The sequence below is a fragment of the Schistocerca piceifrons genome, chromosome 4 (assembly GCF_021461385.2).
Source record: "Schistocerca piceifrons isolate TAMUIC-IGC-003096 chromosome 4, iqSchPice1.1, whole genome shotgun sequence".
Classification (NCBI taxonomy): domain Eukaryota; kingdom Metazoa; phylum Arthropoda; class Insecta; order Orthoptera; family Acrididae; genus Schistocerca; species Schistocerca piceifrons.
In genome coordinates, this window is record NC_060141.1 from 749,507,594 (window position 1) to 749,528,592 (window position 20,999).

The 20,999-nt window shown below is 45.4% G+C and overlaps 1 protein-coding gene across 1 annotated transcript in view; it reads right to left on the minus strand.

Moving 5' to 3' along the window:
* Positions 1–20,999, minus strand: part of LOC124796148 (inositol 1,4,5-triphosphate receptor associated 1-like) — a 302,195-nt gene that overhangs the window by 36,908 nt on the left and 244,288 nt on the right. The window contains exons 8-10 of the mRNA XM_047260239.1: positions 14,204–14,306; positions 11,232–11,330; positions 4,286–4,422 (exon numbers count right to left, since the gene is read on the minus strand). Of these exons, the coding sequence (XP_047116195.1) occupies positions 4,286–4,422; positions 11,232–11,330; positions 14,204–14,306 (339 nt within the window). The remainder of the gene's footprint in view (positions 1–4,285; positions 4,423–11,231; positions 11,331–14,203; positions 14,307–20,999) is intronic.

Here is a 20,999-nt window from a genome sequence, read left to right on the forward strand (position 1 = left end):
GTCCAAGGACATCTCCGCGGTCGTTGTGGTTGTCCTGTCGCTACCTACAACGGTCGTTCGCTGCAGCACGCGAAGCCAGGATCCGTTTATCTTGAGGCTTTCTTCTTTCTTGTTGGAGCTATTCTCGTGATTGTGTATTTCTATAGCTTCTCCGAACAAGCGATTGCGGTAGCTCTTCTCTACAGCCAGAGTTTCCGTGTCGGCGAATTTTACTACGTGGCCAGTCTCACACAGAGCTTGCTCTACCACGGCCGATTTCTCCACCTTTCCCAAACTGCCATGCCGCTTATGTTCTGATATCCTGGAGCTGACTGACCGTCCAGTCATTCCAACACAAAACTTTTCAGCAAATGCATGGTATGTGGTATATTGCCGACATTGGAAGTGAGTCCCTTTTCTCCTTTGCCTATCTGAGACAATTTTTGGTCTCCTTTGTCGGTTCGTAGTAGTCTGCAGGTATCAAGAGGATAACCGCAACGGAAATGACCGCGAAGAAGTCCTTGGACGTTGGCGCGCCAGGTACATAGTCTGCGGTCGCGAGTTCGGCTCCAGACCACCACCAGCAATGGAGGGTGAAACTTTGACAATGCCAGCCACTCTTACTGGAACTTTAGAAAAATCCTCAGGCGAACGTCGCCGAAGAACCCGATACAGAGGCCAACAGGCAGTCTGTCAACAAGTGACCAGGTAAGCCTAACAATTTTGTTCTGCAGCTTAGTCGAAGCAATCTCGGCAACTTGTGGCCCTATATTTTTGGAGTCTTGAACAAAGACGGTGGAGGCTGTCGATTTCCTTCAGTCGAAGATTTCGACGTCCGGATAAAACATGGCTCCGCAGGCAACTGCAAACATTTTTTCAATGAAGGCATTGATCGCCTTGCCTTACAAACGGAGAAATGTCGTTATGTTACGGTGATTAGTTTTGAAATAATTAAGAATTAGTTACTTTTCCTGTATCTGTCTCGCTTTCATTTGCCCGTCTTTTACAATAAATGTCTTGGAAGCGTATGTGGAAAGAGACAAGAGATTGCGGAGGAAGAGATTTCTAATTCTGGATGACGCTCTGGACGGTGGCATACACACAGCAGCACTGAGAAGGAAGCAATGGACAGCCTGACTCTGACCTGCTAGTACAGCAGAAAACTGCTGGCATGTGTTAATTGACCTCTCTTAAAAAATAAAGGGCCTTATTCCCTCCTATTGGTAAAGATACAAATGACATTAACTTTGGGCTGAGAGATTTTCACCGCCTCATAACTGAAAGTTTTGAGTACTCAATTTGCCACTTTTGAAAGTTGAGATCTCTCTAGTAGCCTACTTGTCTTCATCCAAGTTATTTAACCTCCAACATAGAGCTACTTGAGAACTGTTGCATCCATCTCTTTTACTTCTTTTACACTGTAATTGTGTATGATTTACGATGCGTTTTCCCAGTACATTCCAGCGTTCATGCATAGTACATCCACTTCATGGACACACACTGGATGAATTTAATCTAACGGTTAGCCTCACTTGCTCTATGACAGCATTCGCTACTGTTGACATCCTGAGGCTTTATTATGATATCATTAACAGCCAATCTGAACAATTGTTGGAAGACCTCTATCACATGTGGCACTGAAATTCTATTGTGCAGCTGTCACAGTTTATGAAGCGTTACAGCTATTTTGGATAAACTGCACTTACGATCACGTGATACATTAGTTTGTTGCTGTGTGAATTAAGGCCGTTCACAAATAACGTTGTTGTATGTAGGGAAGTCATAATGGCAGTAAACAGTAATTAAATGCAGGAAGAATCGCAAAGGATGGACATATGGTGCAAGGAATACTGGCTCAACTTTAACAAAAGCCACATATTGCTTATAAGATGCCATGGAAACACATTATCGTCTGATTGTTCCATTGTCGATCAATTCTTGCAAACAGAGACAACAATGAAATACCTAGTGGTACGCAGCTAGAGAGATTTAGGGTGGCAGAAACACATAAAAGTAGCTGCGTGAATGGCAGATTCTTTGAAGAAATCATATAAGAAATTTAATTAATCCAAGAAAGAGATGGGTTGCAAAACTTTCATTTTGATCGGCCTCGAGTGCTATTCGCCAGAATGATACTCTCACCAGGCACAGTTAATGGAGGAAAGAGACGATTAAAGGATATACACTCCTGGAAATTGAAATAAGAACACCGTGAATTCATTGTCCCAGGAAGGGGAAACTTTATTGACACATTCCTGGGGTCAGATACATCACATGATCACACTGACAGAACCACAGGCACATAGACACAGGCAACAGAGCATGCACAATGTCGGCACTAGTACAGTGTATATCCACCTTACGCAGCAATGCAGGCTGCTATTCCCCCATGGAGACGATCGTAGAGATGCTGGATGTAGTCCTGTGGAACGGCTTGCCATGCCATTTCCACCTGGCGCCTCAGTTGGACCAGCGTTCGTGCTGGACGTGCAGACCGCGTGAGACGACGCTTCATCCAGTCCCAAACATGCTCAATGGGAGACAGATCCGGAGATCTTGCTGGCCAGGGTAGTTGACTTACACCTTCTAGAGCACGTTGGGTGGCACGGGATACATGCGGACGTGCATTGTCCTGTTGGAACAGCAAGTTCCCTTGCCGGTCTAGGAATGGTAGAACGATGGGTTCGATGACGGTTTGGATGTACCGTGCACTATTCAGTGTCCCCTCGACGATCACCAGTGGTGTACGGCCAGTGTAGGAGATCGCTCCCCACACCATGATGCCGGGTGTTGTCCCTGTGTGCCTCGGTCGTATGCAGTCCTGATTGTGGCGCTCACCTGCACGGCGCCAAACACGCATACGACCATCATTGGCACCAAGGCAGAAGCGACTCTCATCGCTGAAGACGACACGTCTCCATTCGTCCCTCCATTCACGCCTGTCGCGACACCACTGGAGGCGGGCTGCACGATGTTGGGGCGTGAGCGGAAGACGGCCTAACGGTGTGCGGGACCGTAGCCCAGCTTCATGGAGACGGTTGCGAATGGTCCTCGCCGATACCCCAGGAGCAACAGTGTCCCTAATTTGCTGGGAAGTGGCGGTGCGGTCCCCTACGGCACTGCGTAGGATCCTACGGTCTTGGCGTGCATCCGTGCGTCGCTGCGGTCCGGTCCCAGGTCGACGGGCACGTGCACCTTCCGCCGACCACTGGCGACAACATCGATGTACTGTGGAGACCTCACGCCCCACGTGTTGAGCAATTCGGCGGTACGTCCACCCGGCCTCCCGCATGCCCACTATACGCCCTCGCTCAAAGTCCGTCAACTGCACATACGGTTCACGTCCACGCTGTCGCGGCATGCTACCAGTGTTAAAGACTGCGATGGAGCTCCGTATGCCACGGCAAACTGGCTGACACTGACGGCGGCGGTGCACAAATGCTGCGCAGCTAGCGCCATTCGACGGCCAACACCGCGGTTCCTGGTGTGTCCGCTGTGCCGTGCGTGTGATCATTGCTTGTACAGCCCTCTCGCAGTGTCCGGAGCAAGTATGGTGGGTCTGACACACCGGTGTCAATGTGTTCTTTTTTCCATTTCCAGGAGTGTACATACAGTGTCATACGTTCTTTTCGTCAGCGATAAGTCATCTTGTAGGCGCTCAACCAACTCGAGTAACAGATGTTACAAGAGAGGCATTGTGCATCACGGTTCCAATGAGAATGCAACAGCAGTTAATTTCTGACAAAGTAACAGTGGTGGTAAAATCAGATTCTTTTGAGAATATGCAGAGTTACTTGAAGACAGTCAACCAGCACACAGTTTGCCAGTAAGAGAGGGGTTGGTGTAACAGAAGTGATGTACTCCTCTTTGTCAGACACAATGGCGTGGCTTGAAGAGCTTGAGTCAGTGGACCTACATTTAAGCAATGCGAAAAAGTCTAGCGTTTGGAATCATGAAAACTATTATGCACCTTGCTTCTCTCGTGATTCAGTTCTCTGGACCAGTTAATGAAATTTATTTATTTCCCCATTTCCCCTTTCAGATTTAGGTCTCTTGTCTGTTCTACGCACCTGCCAGCGTTGCTACCGTTACTCATTCTAGGTTCACTGATTGCTTGGAAGATGCACGTGTTGTGTACCAGATAATGTAAATTAGTAATATACGCCTTAAATAACAGTATATCAACGCTGTAATTTAATTTCCATCTGCAAATTTCCATACAGGTAATGAGTAATATATGAAGAAATTGATAATTGTATGGTAACGGACAGTTACACTTGTAAAGTAAAGCACAACTTTTACTTACTCAAATGCGTCGAGATTTTCGGACGATCCCCAGCTGGTGGTGGAGGGACTACTCGGAGCCGCAGACGGGGTCAGCGAGGTGCGTCTCGGGAAAGAACCGGAGCGAGACAGCAGCCTGGGGCTGGCGCTGCCGCCGTCCTGCAATTGTTTCACAGTGGCTGTGTAGCGACTTCTGACAGACAGCTCCTGGTGTGCACAATATCAATTTCCTAGTCCCACATTTTTTTAAATATTGACAATATTTCCCATGTGCGCAATAATATTGTTCGTCCAAGAGTGAGATTCTACATCTACATGATTACTCTGCATATCAGTGGCGGCTGCTGTTTCAGAGCGCAAGAGCACGTGAAAACCCTTTTGACACCTTGTGGATTGGCTGGTTATTTTCCTTTGAATGCTGTTTAAATGTAAAGTAGATGCGGCAGTCTGAAAGACAAGGCACTACATCTACCGCGCTCAGCTATATATTACTCGTCTTAGACTCGGTGAAACTTGGCATCAGGACCGCGACCACACCTTCACTTGTGCACTGTTTAATGTGCTTCTGCGCATTCGAAAGACTGGACATGATGAAACATCAAAACGTAGTAAGACTCCTTCACGCAGTAAAAGTAAAATTATGTTCTGCTACAATTTCAAAAGAGCAGTTTCAAACATTTACTAAAAATTGCGAAAAAATATCATATGAAATTAAAAAGTTTGCTCTCGATATTGCCGTTTCGATATCGCTATATCCTTCTGATATATATAAACATATATTTCCGAAAGAATATCGATATTTTATCAACAGGGCTAGTTACTGCGCCTTTTTCACCAATTACCTCTGTGGGGTTTTGCGCGACCCCTTGCTCAGCTAGAATGTGCCTGGCGCATTTAGCTCGATTGCAGTCTATGGAGAGTCAGAACCGGTTCGAGAACATTTTTCCTCATAAGCGACATATAATTTATCGCCCCTCGCCCCCCACCATATTTTTCACACCATAACACATTAGTTGTCGTTCCGTGGTGTCATGGTACAACCTTTAAAAATAAATCTAAATCTAGTGGCGATCAGTTGTCTGTAGACGCTGTGTACAAATTATGCAGTGGGGACGCCTCTGACGTCCTCTCCGATCTGCGCCCCAAGCGGCCCCTCGTGTTGCCTGGACCTTAATCCGACTCTTGGAGCACTTGTAGAACCTCGTCACGTTCCTACGTTCCTTCCATTATTTTTTTCCATTATCTTTTTATCCCCCCCCCCCCCCCCCCCCCCCGTCATCACAGAGCTCGAGGTGACACAAACGAGCTCTACTCCCATCGTCCCTACCTTGCTTACGCTTGGGCTACGGTCACAGTGGTTCCGATATCGGTGGATTTCACCGACGAACGACATCGGCCGGAGACGGCCGATCTTTGCAAATCAGTATGCCACCACGTGCGCTGTCATACTACAGCCGATCTTATCCCCCGAACGAACAGACTCCGGACAACAATCGGTAAAATCCAAATTAGTTTCTTTTCGGTCAAATCGACTGACGTTCTCGCACGCTCATCCCGAGGGTGAAAATATCATAATCGCGATATTGATCGGTATCTACGGACTGAAATCGAAGGTTTATTCGAAACCTCGAATAGGCAAAATCTTTACTGGAAAGACGACAGCGATCAGTCGTCCTTTTTAAATTTTATTGGTAGATCTAGATATCAGCTAGAAACTAGCCATTCTCAATGCACTATTATTTATGCTCAGTTCATGTAATGCCTGTTGGTCGGGCTTCATCCACTTGAACTGTGGTCTGATCTGCCAATAAAATTTAAAAAGGAAGACTGATCGCTGAAATCTATAATTTACAAGTCAAATTAACAGTCGCTGAGTGCAACAGTTTCCCCAATGGAACGTAACCTGATAGATTATAGCCTTAAAAAATAATTTGTTCAAGTGACTAGGATGGGGTATCTTATATACTTATAGCTACTGTACTGGATCATTTTTGTGGCAGGTTGCAATCAGTTGTGTACAAATTATTATTGCTGCTTACTGGCGTTTTATGCCAGAACGGTAGTGATTCTGTTAATATGAAGTGGTTTGCAAACATGGTGTTCGGTCAGTATTTCCACTTTTCAGTGATTTACGTTATCAGAGTTTCTTATGCTACACTTTATGCTTGCCTTTCACTCGTGTGCAAAATGACAATCACTGAAGTTTAATTGACATACGTCTGGACAATTTTAAATAAGCAGAGCGAAATAGAGTGTTTATAACTTGCTTTCCAAGGTCAACATGAATTATCTTGAATACGTAACAGAACGTTTCTCCCGTCATGTCATATATTCGTAAGACTTGTCTGGTTATTCCGACAACAGAGGACAGAGCGTATAGTACCCGCCATGTTCTTACGTGACACCACATGCATTCGGCGTCTCTTTAACAGCAGAAGCCGCTACGCGGCACTCTTGTCCAAGCACAGAGGTGTCATGGTATCCACACCAGCCTAAGATGTCAAAATCCAACCTACTTCATATATACAATCGCACCAAAAAGTATTGGCACACGTGCGTATTTATTGTTGCTGGTTACAAACGCCGCACCTTCCGGTACACAGCACATGTACGTGCTACCTCACATACCAGACATTACAGTTCTGCCCACAGTGCCTACCATGAACAAAGAAATGCAGTGTTAAGGGAAAACCTGTATCTCCTGTGCACACAAAAAGTATTGGCACAGAGCGCGGCTTCTCGGTATATTGCTGGCTTTCCAGGTACCGGAATACCATCTGCTGACGCAATAGACACTGCGTGTTGTTGACGGCCCAGTCGCTTGTATGTTGCTGAATTGCGCGATAGTGGTCAGCATGTGGCCGAAGAAGAAGGAACATTCAGTGGAGTTGCGTAAGAGAGTGGTATTGCTCCATTCACAAGGGAGAAGCTATCGACAAAGCGAAGCAGAGGTGTCTGTTAGCTACACCACGATACGAGCCATCATTCATAAATATAAAGAGACTGGAAGAACAGTGAATAAATGTCGTCCTGGACGTCCAAAAGTGCTTACAACCCGAGAGCGTCGCCATATCATCGCACTTGCTCGGAAGGAACCTGCTACAAGTGCAGTTACTATTGCTGAGGTTGTTCAGACAATGTCCGACAAGACGCTTAGTGTTCAAACTATACGAAATGTGTTGAATGAGGTTAACATGCATGGACGTTCTCTCAGGAAAAAGCTATACATATCGGAAATTAACAGGCAGAAACGACTGCAGTTTGCCAAGGACTACATCAGCAAGCCGATGGAGTTTTGGAACACTGTGATATTTAGCGACGAATCGAAGTTCAATGTGTTCGGAGTTGGTGCAAGAAAGAAAGTTTGGCGCAAGCCGAATACGCACCTCGACATCAAACACATGCATCCCACAGTCAAGCACCGTGGGGGTGGTATCATGGTCTGGGGCTGTATGGCGGCGTCCGGCGTTGGAAATCTAGCAGTAATCCACGGTACAGTGGATCATATGAGGTAATTTACACGCTAGTGCACAGACATTGGGTCTTACTGGGGTGTTCCATTTTCAGCAAGACAACGACCCAAAACATACCGCAATGAAAACCCGGGAGTGGTTACAGTACAACGCCACCAAAAGGGTTCTAACACCACCTCAGAGCCCTGATTTGAACCCCGTTGAGAATCTGTGAGCTCATCTTGACACACAAGTCAGAAAAAGGCGTAGATGTAGATGAGGAAATTTTTTAGCACTGAAAATTTTAAGTTTGGTAATGCTTGCACGGTTAACATTTTCATAGACAGATCAAGTAAGAACTAACTGCCGTTGATAGTGGTAGTAACAAGCACTGGTTTGTCAACTAACTTTTGGGCTGATGAATAACTTGTAAGGGGCATTGAAATGAAAGCCGAGGCCCACGCATGTCTATCTTCAGGTCGCCTAAGACGTGGACATCACAAGGTGGAGGATCGGGGCTGCACGCCGGATTGGCAGTGTGGGAGCGGACGATTCCGTCCGACAGCATTCCTCAAGCGTTTTGACTTCACGGTGCGTCACAGTTTCTGCAAAATGTCGTCGGCAAAGTGGTTCCACACTCGAACAACTCGACGAGCAGAAGGCCCCTAGGGTCGACGGAGGTTCTCATGACTTACCCGGATCTATCAAAGGTGAAGGGGAGGGGGGGGGGGGGGGGGCAAACCGGGGTTTCTGCCCGGGCGGCAGTTCCAGAGGGAGCCAAATTCATATTCTTGAAGGAAAAAACCTTGATTTTGAAACGCGCTCCTGTTGGATTTTGAAGATCTCGGAACACATTGTAAGTTGATTTCTGATCGACTCGTAAGTTGATTTTTGAATGTGTGCATGGTGTACGCGATGTCTCTGCCAGGGCAATCCTCGTCGCATCGAGAAATAAAAAAACCTGTCCCGCAGACAGAAACAGACGGGGCTATACGAGATGAGCCGAATAAACGCGAACGGTTGAATACCAATCGCTATTTGTTTATGTGACTGATTGGGTGGTCCAATGATAAGCGTTGTTATAATTATTAGCGAAATACATAGATTCAGACTACCAGAGTGGAAATAAACGACTAACAGGAACAAGAGGTAAGAAAGACTACATCTTCTCAGTGCAACCAAGAAAATGAAATTTTGACAGAATTTTTTGGCAGACCGCTCTACTACTAAGGACCAGTCGCAGAGTCCCCGGATAGGGAATAGCGCGAAAAACGCGTTGTACAAACACGCAATAATTCCCAACCGGGGAATAAACACGGGGTAACTGAGCAAGTTTTTCTGGCTGTTTTAGTGAAGTTAACCGGAGAATAAGTTTTGACAATGGCAGGAATAGTTACATGATTAGTGAAGACTAGATTTCTTAGAACGTGGAAGGAGAAGAAACGCCGACATCACACAAATAAAATGGAAGAATATGACGATTCCAAATTTATATAAAAATTTCGTACTACTACTTCCCGAGCTCATGCTTGAGAAACTGGAACATATGAAATAAATGTGAAACTACTGGCTAACACACAACTCTGCTACAGGCGACCTAATAGGCATTTAATTGGTACTGCGTGAATTATATTCTGTCATGTTATTTATCTAAATGAAGTATATAAAAATGACCATTTGCGCCAAAACAGTCTCGCTTATTTGGCGTGTGTTACAGTTGCTGCAATATTTGAAAGGCCTATTTCGTATTATCTAGCAGACAGCGACAAAATAGGCATAATCAAATCGAGATACCACAACAGTCTTGGATACTATTTCTATTTACAGCTTTTTCAGTATCAACATGTAATTTTATGTCACACAAAAGAGAAAGTTATTAGCTGATATGCAATAAAGTGTGCAGATTTTCTGAACAGTTCTTATTCTCCCAATTACAATATTCCTACACTGAGTTTTTCTTAAGGGGGGGGGGGGGGGAGCATGACGTCAAACCAGCTGACTCGGAGTAGGAGAAGAACCGCAAGGCATTTTAATTTCCACTCTCCTGAATATAGTTTTGATGGCTTCTGTTTTTAATTTTTGTTGTCCTATCTCAAACGCTCGTGATGGCCGGGACGGGGAGGGCAGAGGATCGCCACCATCAAGTTTTTGCCGCCTTTCGGAAATATCGTAGATCCGGCGCTGCCTGACTGTAACTTGTGTGAATCAGTTTGATTTTCTTTTGCGGGGCAGATGTCGGGTGTTTCTTTCCACTGTTGGCTTTGCCTCGGGCAGTCGGAAAACTGTCGGCCGGAATCTCACTGTTTCACGATAATGCCCGCCTCCACACTGCCAATTGGACGAAGTCAGCGATTTCTTTGCAGGACACTGCAACATCCTCCATAGAGCCTAAATCTTTTACCGTGTGATTTTTATTCCTTTGGTGATCTGAAGAAGAAGGTGCATGGACGTCGTTTTCAGTCCGACGAAGAAGTGCAAGAGTGGGCGCGTTAGCGGATCCTTCAGCAACCGACCGCGTTCTACAAAACAGGATTTAATCGTCTCGTCTACCAGCGGGATAAATGTCTTAATGTGCGTGGTGGTTACATTGGAATAGAACTATTCCACAGTCCCGTTGTGCTGGGTATTAAGTTTTCATCTGATGCATCTCATATTTCTAAGTACTTTTCCTTGAAAATTATACAAAGGTCAAAATCGCCCGATCGCGCAATTAATAAAGAACATTACAGTCTACTACGGGCCATGTTTTCATTTACGAATTTTTTGGCGGCTGCAGACCAACGAAAAATATATATTATTTTTACGAGATAGAATGGGATTTATAAGCCACTTCCAACAACTCTCATTTCTTGAAAAACTTTCATGTTAAGTCACAAATATATTGTACCAAAACGAAAAGAAAAAGTAATGCAGCTATATCAATCACTTATTAATAACAGAGATTAGTACCAACACTTTTTCCTTTACATTTACAAACTCAATATCGAACAATGGAAAATCCAGAACAGAATGTAACAATATAATGAAAATTATAGTTGCTACTCACCATATAACGGAGATGCTGCGTCACAGAAAGGCACAACAAAAAGACTGTGAGAAAATTAGCTTTCGGCCAACAAGGAATTTGTCGAACACACACACACACACACACACACACACACACACACACACACACACACACACACACTTACATTCAAACTCAAACACAAGCAACTCACACACACGCTTGAGCACTGGGTTCAGCTGCCAGAGACTGTGGTCACGTGTGTGTGAGTTGCGTTTGTGTGTGTGTGTGTGTGTGTGTGTGTGTGTGTGTGTGTGTGTGTTGTCTATGTTTGACAAACGCCTTGTTGGCCGAAAGCTAACTTTCAGACAGTCATTTTGTTGTGCCTTTTTGCGGCTCATTATCTCCACTATACGGTGAGTAGCAACTATCTTTTTCATTACGTTGTTACAAAATGAATTTCGTCTTCCTAAGGTCAGTGACCTGTTTTCCATTTATATTACTGTACATACCATATACAAAGGAGAAATGCTGATGGACGCCCTGGAAGGTTCTATGTAGTTAGCAGCTGTTCGAGGAATCGCCGCTATGCTAGCTCTTCGCTTCGATCCCTGTAGGAAAAGAAATAAGAAATTTACAAGCATTTCCATACAGCTTCTTTCTACAGTTGGATACTAGGTGCAATAATGCTCGTATTGTTAGACAGCAGATCTGAGAGGTGTCGGAATTCTCCAGTGTTTTACACGGAAAGCTATTGGGTGATTCTGAGTTATGCTTCCTGAAATTTATCAAATGTCAATATCGTTAGTTTAATATCAGTTCAGTAATATTGCCGGATGTTGTAATAAGTGTTTCGTTCTCCAATACACTCATAATTACGTAAACAATACAAACTACTGTGGAACGTCCACAAACCATTTTCAAGGAAACTGTAAACTCAGCCTTTGCAGAGGTACTCTACTGACCCGTTCAACAGCTTTACATCAAGTATCAACTAAATTCTTTGTTTTGGTTTCGTGAGTTTCGAAAGATATCAAAAAAAGCAACTGAAAGAAAAGGAGGTGCAGCATAAAAACTTCCATCGCGCTGTTTCAACAATGTACAAAGTAAGATAAATGGAACATTTTAGAATCTATATACGAACAGATTTCATATCCTGTGAAGAATGAGGAAGACTCTTGCGTAGTATAAGTTTGCCATTTCCTGACGTTTTGGTGAAATTAGTATTGCAAGAAAGTGTAGATCCCAGTTCAAACTGAGCAACATGGCACCGCAGTAAGCCAGACACACGACTCGTATCTGGGAGAACGACGGTTCAAATCCCTGATGCGTTACGGCACTGCCTGTGTGACAGCGAAGTACATTCCAGTGTTCCTTCGGACATGCATGTGCTGTATCTCCGAAGAACAGGCACTGTGGCGACCACAACCGTTATTAAATACATGAAATGTATCCGCAGTTGCTAATACGGACAACCATTAGCTATGTAATGTAACGACGACAGTGAAAATTTGTGCCGGGGGAACCGAACTCGGAATTCCCGCTTCTCGCGATTGACCGCCTTACCATTAGGCTACCAGAGGATTACGCACGACCAAAACCAAAGCTCTATATGTCATATACTACAGAATAAAGTCCCTTGTTCATTACTCATTTTCGCTCGCAGTTCTACTGTATTACTGCGAGAGGTCGGAAATTATTGAATATCTGTGGTGAAAGATCGATATGCCATCAGGTGCATATATTATGTAGGCGTGGTTTGTGTTCTTTCAGGTCTGCATCTGACATTACTGAGAATCTGCATTGAAAGGTCGATATGCCGTCAGGCAGAAATATTATATAGGTAGAGTGTCTGTTCCTTTCGACATGCATGTGACGTTATTAAGCTTCTGCACTGAAAGACCTATATGCCGTCAGGCACACATATTATATAGTATGATGTCGTTCTTTCGGACATGCATCTGACACTATAGAGCTTTTGCACACAAAGACTGATATGCTGTCAGGAGCATATATTATATAGTTATGGCGTCTGTTCTTTTAGGCATGCATTGACACCATAGAGCATCTGCAATGAAAGATCGATATGCAACTAGGTGCATATATTATACAGGTATGGTGTCTGTTCTTTTGGACATGCATATGACACTATTGAGCCTCCGCACTGAAAGATCGATATGCCATCAGGCACGTATATCGTATAGGTATCGTCCTCGTTCATTGCGTGTAGTAATCGTGGGATGTAGCACTTCCACTTCACTGTCTTCAAAATTCGCCGAACACTTGAGCGACTCACTCCAGTTTCACGGGGACACTGTCTCACAGACTGCTGTGGTGAGCGAGTGAATTGTTGTAAAACACGACGGGAATTTGCTGGACTTGTCGTCCAGATCGTTGTTTGTGTACATCTTTAACACAGCCTTCGGCTTCAAATTTGTCTCGAATGCGACGAATCGTTAAGCGTGTCGGTGGCTCTGTTTGATACTCATTTCGCCATTGCCATTGAACCTCATTAATGTTTTCGTACTTAAAATACCACTTCAAAATTGACTTCCTTTCATCGAATGTAACCCTTGCGCCAGCCATGTTTACTCGAGTAACTAGGTGCAACTAAGAACAAAACAGTGACTACCTGGCGACTGTCATCTGACAAAACAAAACAACGCAATACAACGCCTTGTGGCGCTTACCGGAACTACAAACTATTACACTACCAAAGATGAGACAACTCTGTCAATTAGTTTGCCAATTATGGACTTTTAAACAGTGGATACATTTCTTTGGACGCCTCTGTAGATATGGTGTCTCTTCTGTCGAACATGCATCTGACATTACAGAGCATCTGCACTGAAATATATACATGCCATCAGGCACATATATTATTTAGGTATGGGGTCTATGGGGTCTGTTCTGACATGGATGTGACATTACTGAGTATGTAGGTCCAAAAGGGCAAACACCATACTTATACAATATATGTTAATGACGGTACATGGATATTTCACTGCAGATGCGCCAGAATGCCCGACCTCTTGTGGAAGTATAGTAGGGAAAGTAAAGAGAAATAACGGACAGGGGATACTACTCTGTAATGTGCACCAGATGGAGATTTGCGTCCAACAGGAGACATGTTCAGATAGCCGAAGCGGTCAAGGCTAACGATTGGATGCAGTGGGAAGTCTGGATTCGAATTCTGGTTCGGCACAAGTTTTCATCTGTCGCCACTGACTTATCTTAATGCCTCACTGCAGCAAAGGACGGAAACTTCTTTCACGAAGTGTCTAATGCCAATGTCGTAGACGGGATCTTAAGCCCTAAGGTTCCTTTCTCATTTCATTCCTTTCTTCCTCTTACTATTATTTTTGTCTTAAGCATCTTCGAAAAAAATATCTTTATTTGCACATGATATTTTTGTTAAACACATGAGCAGGAAAACAAGAAACTGCTGTGAACATCGACACTTTGGATAAGGCAGCCTACTTACAGTCTTAACCATTCCAGGCAGGGCTTGCAGGGACCTCAACCGCACTGTCCGTGCCACAGTCTCCTCGGCGTCTGTTAGCTCATCACTTTGGTTCTTCGATCGTCTGAAAACAAAGATTAAACTTTTCATTACATGACTCTGTACGTATAAAACCTCAAAATTACTCTAAAAGTTCCCATAATTTAGTATCTCGTATTTTCCATCTCAAGAAGTGGAAAATATCCTCTGAAAAAGTATTGCATGTGGTTTGCTATCCTCCAAGCCAACAATTCTCTATACACACTGTCATTTCTGTCTAAATTACTCTACTAAAATTTTCTTTCCTTAATTCCGCACTGGGCACTGACTGCTTACAGCGCCGGTAAAACAGAGTATTAGCACTTTTAAATGAGCATGGAAGTATTGGAACAGCACTTTAACGTAGCCTGTGTGTGTCAAAACACACATGGGCTATTATATTAAGTAATGCGTATTACTTTCATGGATTCACAATGATCTGCGCCACTTCCAGTCTTCCGTGAGCAAAAGGTTCTTGGCTTTCATCGATTATGACAAGTCATTCAGCTGTGTAACCTGGAGTAAATTATGTGACCAATGGAAATTACAGATGACACTATAATTTGAGCTGAATAATTCAACTCCTTCATAAGAGTTCAGCCGAGTTAACGCAAATCAAAGAGTTAAACAGGGATGGCCAGTGTCACACCAGTGTCATACACTCTGGCTAACAAATAGAAGGGGCGAGGAAACTAAATAAATCTTAATCGGGTGAGGTTATATGTTATTTTACTTTACTGGCTACAATATCAAGTTCTAAGCAAAGAAGGGAAAGCAGAAAGGTGGAAGGAGTATATAGAGGGTCTATACAAGGTACTTGAGGGCAATATTATGGAAATGGCAGAGGATGAAGATGAAATGGATGATACGGCGTGAAGAGTTTGACAGAGCACTGAAAGACCTAAGTCGAAACAAGGCCCCAGGAGTAAGCAACATTCCATTACAACTACTGACAGCCTTGGGAGAGCCAGTCCTGACAATACTCTGCAAGGCCAATGGTATTCAACATCTGACATCCGCGCCGTTTTCGCCACAGTCAAAGGGTGCCGCTGAACGATTGGTCAGGACTTTCAAGTCACAGCTGGCTGAGTTGCTCCACGGTCGCCCTCATCGAACCTTGATGTCTTTGCTACATCCGCCGCATCAGGTTCCTGTGCAGCGGCAGACACCTGCTTTTGCCCCAGGCGACGTTGTCTGCTACCGCAACTATCGAGGTTCACGGCGTTGGCTCGAAGGGCGCATTCTTCGCTGCCTCGGCCGCGCTATGTATCTGGTTTTTGGGGTCTCTGGTGAGGTGCGTCGGCATCTCAATCAGCTGCGCCTCTGTCGTCACACGGGATCTGCCGCTCCCCGTCTGCTTTCAGCGACGGTGCCGTCCGGTCAGGGCCCTGGGGACCCATCTACTGGCTCGCTTCAGCCCCAGGTGTTACCGACGCTGCCTTCCATTTTGCCCCATGGCGACGCGCCGCCGCCGCCGCCTGTTCTCCCGTCGGCGACGCCCGCAGTGGACGCGTCGCTTCAACCGCCGGGCGCCTCCCTGGGTCACGCGCCGCCGATCGCTTCCCGTGACCAGTTGTCCTCCGACATGGAACTCTTGCCCGCTCCGGACCATATGTCATCTTCACCCGTCGGGTGCCCCGGTCCGATCGAGGTCGACCCTTCGGCCCCTCCTGTCTCTCTACGGGCGCATACACCGCATGTTGGCGTGCACCCTGGAGCAGGTTTTCAGGCGTTTCCCAGCTCCCCGCGGTCCGAATGGCAGGGTGCGGGTGGCACAGCCTCGCCTGTTGTTAGGCTCCCCACCTCGTCGCATACGTCAACATGGGGTCCTCCCCACGGCGGGCGAAAGCCTTATGGCACAACCGTCCGCCGACTTGCTGGGGAGGAATGTAGTGTTACCGCCAGACACCACACTTGCTAGGTGGTAGCCTTTAAATCGGCCGCGGTCCGTTAGTATACGTCGGACCCGCGTGTCGCCACTATCAGTGATTGCCGACCGAGCGCCGCCACACGGCAGGTCTAGAGAGACTTCCTAGAACTCGCCCCAGTTGGACAACCGACTTTGCTAGCGATGGTTCACTGACAAAATACGCTCTCATTTGCCGAGACGATAGTTAGCATAGCCTTCAGCTACATCATTTGCTACGACCTAGCAAGGCGCCATTACCAGTTACTATTGATACTGAGTCATGTACAGTCAAGAGCGACGCTCATCATTAATGGGTTAAAGTTAAGTATTCCACCAGCAACGTCCGTTTTTTTCTAAAGTCTAATTTCCTTGTCCTGTTCCAGACCTCACGCCAGCCTGCGTGAGCTAAAACGCGTGCCTTTCGGCTTCCTCTAGTCACACGGTGTTGGCTCTCCTGCCAACCCACAACAAAATCAAATATAAAATAAGCATAGAATCGCCGAATGGAACCAAAAACGAGGCTGGCGCAAATGATTCAGATGGCTCTGAGCACTATGCGACTTAACTTCTGAGGTCATCAGTCGCCTAGAACTTATAACTAATTAAACCTAACTAACCTAAGGACATCACACACGTCCATGCCCGAGGCAGGATTCGAACCTGCGACCGTAGCGGTCGCTCGGCTCCAGACTGTAGCGCATAGAACCGCACGGCCACTCTGGCCGGCAAAACGAGGCTGACACCGTTTATATCAAAACACAAAGAACCTGAATGAGATTTTCACTCTGCAGCGGAGTGTGCGCTGATATGAAACTTCCTGGCAGATTAAAGCTGTGTGTCCGACCGAGAGTCGAACTCGGGACCTTTGCCTTTCGCGGGCAAGTGCTCTACCATCTGAGCTACCGAAGCACGACTCCCGCCCGGTCTCACAGCTTTACTTCTGCCAGTATCTCGTCTCCTACCTTCCAAACTTTACAGAAGCTCTCCTGCGAACCTTGCAGAACTAGCACTCCTGAAAGAAAGGATATTGCGGAGACATGGCTTAGCCACAGCCTGGGGGATGTTTCCAGAATGAGATTTTCACTCTGCAGCGGAGACGAGATACTGGCAGAAGTAAAGCTGTGAGAACGGGCGTGAGTCGTGCTTCGGTAGCTCAGATGGTAGAGCACTTGCCCGCGAAAGGCAAAGGTCCCGAGTTCGACTCTCGGTCGGACACACAGCTTTAATCTGCCAGGAAGTTTCATATCAGCGCACACTCCGCTGCAGAGTGAAAATCTCATTCTGGAAACATCCCCCAGGCTGTGTCTAAGCCATGTCTCCGCAATATCCTTTCTTTCAGGAGTGCTAGTTCTGCAAGGTTCGCAGGAGAGCTTATGTAAAGTTTGGAAGGTATGAGACGAGATACTGGCAGAAGTAAAGCTATGAGACCGGTCGTGAGTCGTGCTTCGGTAGCTCAGATGGTAGAGCACTTGCCCGCGAAAGGCATAGGTCCCTAGTTCGACTCTCGGTCGGGCACACAGCTTTAATCTGACAGGAAGATTCACAAAGAACCTGTTCAGGGAATGATGGCGCTAAGCCACTGCATCCTGTTCGCATAGATTGAATGAATTCCTTTCTTCTCTTGCCTTATCGTTGAGGAAGTTTGATTAAAGCGAGTCAAACGCTTTCTCGAAACCCATACATGCCGGACCAAGTGGTAGCTTATACTTGTAAGTAGGCTGTTTACGTGTTCAAGTTGGTAACACCACGTAGTGCTCTGTATGAAAGTCACTGACTGTGCTGTGTGCAATCTGTGGCTGGTTTGCATTGTTGGAATATTTGCTATGGTAATGTTGGGCAGTTGGATGTGAACAGCGCGTAGCGTTGCGCAGTTGGAGGTGAGCCGCCAGCAGTGGTGGATGTGGGGAGAGAGATGGCGGAGGTTTGAGAGTGGATGATCTGGACGTGTGTCCATCAAAAAGAGTAAATTTGTAAGACTGGATGTCATGAACTGATATATATATTTTGACTTTTGAACACTATTGAGGTAAATACATAGTTTGTTCTCTATCAAAATGTTTCATTTGCTAAGTATGCCTATCAGTAGTTAGAATCTTCAGTAGTTAGAATCTTTTATTTACCTGGCAGTATTGGTGCTCGCTGTACTGCAGTAGTTCGAGTAACGAAGATTTTTGTGAGGTAAGTGATTCTTGAAAGGTTTAGGTTATTGTTAGTCAGAGCCATTCTTTTGTAGGGATTATTGAAAGTGAGATTGCATTGCGCTAAAAATATTGTGCGTCAGTTTAGTGATGATCAGAATAAGTAAAGAGAAAACTGTCTGAGTACGTTCAGTTTTGCTCATCTGTTTGAAAATCAAATAACGTAAGAGGTTTATCAGCACAGTCATTTATAATTTTTCTAAAGGGACCTTTCATACTCACTGCTCTGTCGTGTAACTTCTTTCATGAATTGCAAGTGAATCTTTGCGCTACATCTCCTTAGAAAACCTATTTGCCTCTTTTGCCTAATAATAAACAACTTTTTTCTATGCAACCGGTGTTATCTGTAATGATTATTTGTGCGTTTGACTCGGATTCAACTTGACCTCTACCGCCAAGTCTACAGAAAAACTGTGTTCATCCAATGCTTTAGAGAGTACTACAAAACAAATACTGGCAAGACACAGCTTCTGTTCTATTTCTTAATAATCCAGGGACATGCAGGAGACTCCACATGAATAAAATTACACTCAGCAGTTTCTGACCACGAACTGGCAAAACGACAGAGCAATGCGTGTTAACGGAAGCCACTGCTCACCTGGCTTCATTCTGGTGGTGACCTCATCAGTTCGTCTCTAGTCAGGTAAGCTTCAACAACGGCTGAAGTAGCTTAATAGAGAACGACTGACACCAGGCTTCAAATTCAAGTAGGGCAACACTAAAGTAATGTATAATAAACAAAAATCAAAATGAAAGTAGTGCAAATCAACAATGAAGTCATATAACCAGTTGGTGGGGTTTTGTATTTATGGCAGCTGAAGGCAGCAGTTGCTTGGGCAGCTACGCAAACAAACTGGACGTGAGCTCCCGAGGCCCACCGCACGGCGTCCATGGAGACGAGGCGCACGCCAGAGGTTAAGTCTTGGTGTTGACTTAGTACTTATGTACCGCATTTTTAATGTGATTACGCCTATTCAGGCTGTTTTAGTTTTATTTCTAGACCATGCCCTCTTAGACAAATTATAGATTCAGGTATATCTTCTGAAGAAGGCTCAATTATTTGGGCTGAAACCTAGGTAAATGTTGGTTTCATTACCGCAAGCGAGGCTGATAGTTTCTTATATATTGGCTTATAGTGCTTTTCGTAAACTGGTCAGGGTTCCCACAGCGAAAATTCCAACTGATCTGAATCTGGAGTATGGACAATTTTTGGTCGCTGTGACACTAACAATTTGAATACGAAACACGGAAGGATACTCACAGAGAGACAGAAAGATATGTGATGGGAATTACCGGGTCATTTATTCATTTATTTATTTACTCTAGGCCACTTCATGGATGACAAAAATGGGCCGTTAAATAGAGTATTACATTTATGTGAATCATTATGATGATCCATTTTTTTCCGAATACTTAACTACGTTCGCGGCCTCTATCATATTATACTGCACGACGTAACTAAACGATCACTTTTTCCAGACCCTGTAATTGTCTCCCCTTGCTGCACACATTTGAAATTTGGCTTAAAGGTGCCTGATACCTTCCTCTGTAATGGTGCTAAGGCGAGGTGGCCTGCTAGGTCACCCTCGGGCTCGGCTGCGCTTCAAACAGGAACATTTCGACACTTTTTCGAAAAACATGCCAGAGCTTATAAATTCATGGGAGCTGTAAGACAGGTTAATGAGATGACACTGACGATAAATATCATCATCGTCCTGCCCAACACTATCGTGGAGGTGCCACATGATGGGCCGGTCGTCGTACCCATTCTTATGCACATTTCATCCCTTCTTTCGACCCTCTGCGATGGTGGTCAGAACCGCGAATCCCAACGTTGATATCCCACACTTTAGTAATGGATGGCCGAGGAAAACATTCTGGATCGACACGAGGAGGTCTCAGAGACCGCATGAAGTGCGTCAATGAAACAACACCTTTACTTGGGCTGTTGATTGCTACACATTTCGATGTCGAAAACGAAATTTTGCAGTTTGATGAGCAACAGGACGTCTTTCTTGACACTGCTGACACCCGCTGCCCCCGCTTCTCTAGCGACATCGTGGGACAGCAACCCCACTGACGTGAACGAGGCCCTGTGGAGTGCAGTGTGACTGCAGTTTTCGCTCTGGTGTACACAGTGGAACCAACAGGGACTATTCAAAACCATTCGACAAAATTTGAACGCAGTCTGAAGCAGCGAAGCGTGTTTACGCTTTTTCAGCCCCTCTGTATCACGATCACGCCCTCCTGTGGCAGGTCATGGGAGGGAGGGAGGGGGGGATGTTGGCACATTGACACACACGCGCGAATCCGCCGGACACCTCTCTGATTCCATCGGTCCACTAGCAAGGGCTGGAGCAAAAGTGTGCAGGTGGCCAGGACTGGCCACGGCTCGGCTCTGTACAGTTAGATCTTGAAAATACTCAACAAAGGATGCTGCGTGGCACATAGGTGTTGCTAAAGTGGGTGGTCTTAGAGATATCCTTTGCCGATTTATTTACGCATGCATTAATGTTGCATCTCTGTGTTCACGCCTCAGCGAGGCGTCAAACAGGAAGGCTGAAAAAGTATAAGTGGACTTTGGTGGTGCGGATGGCGTTCAAATTTAGTTCAATGCTTCGAACGCCCCCGC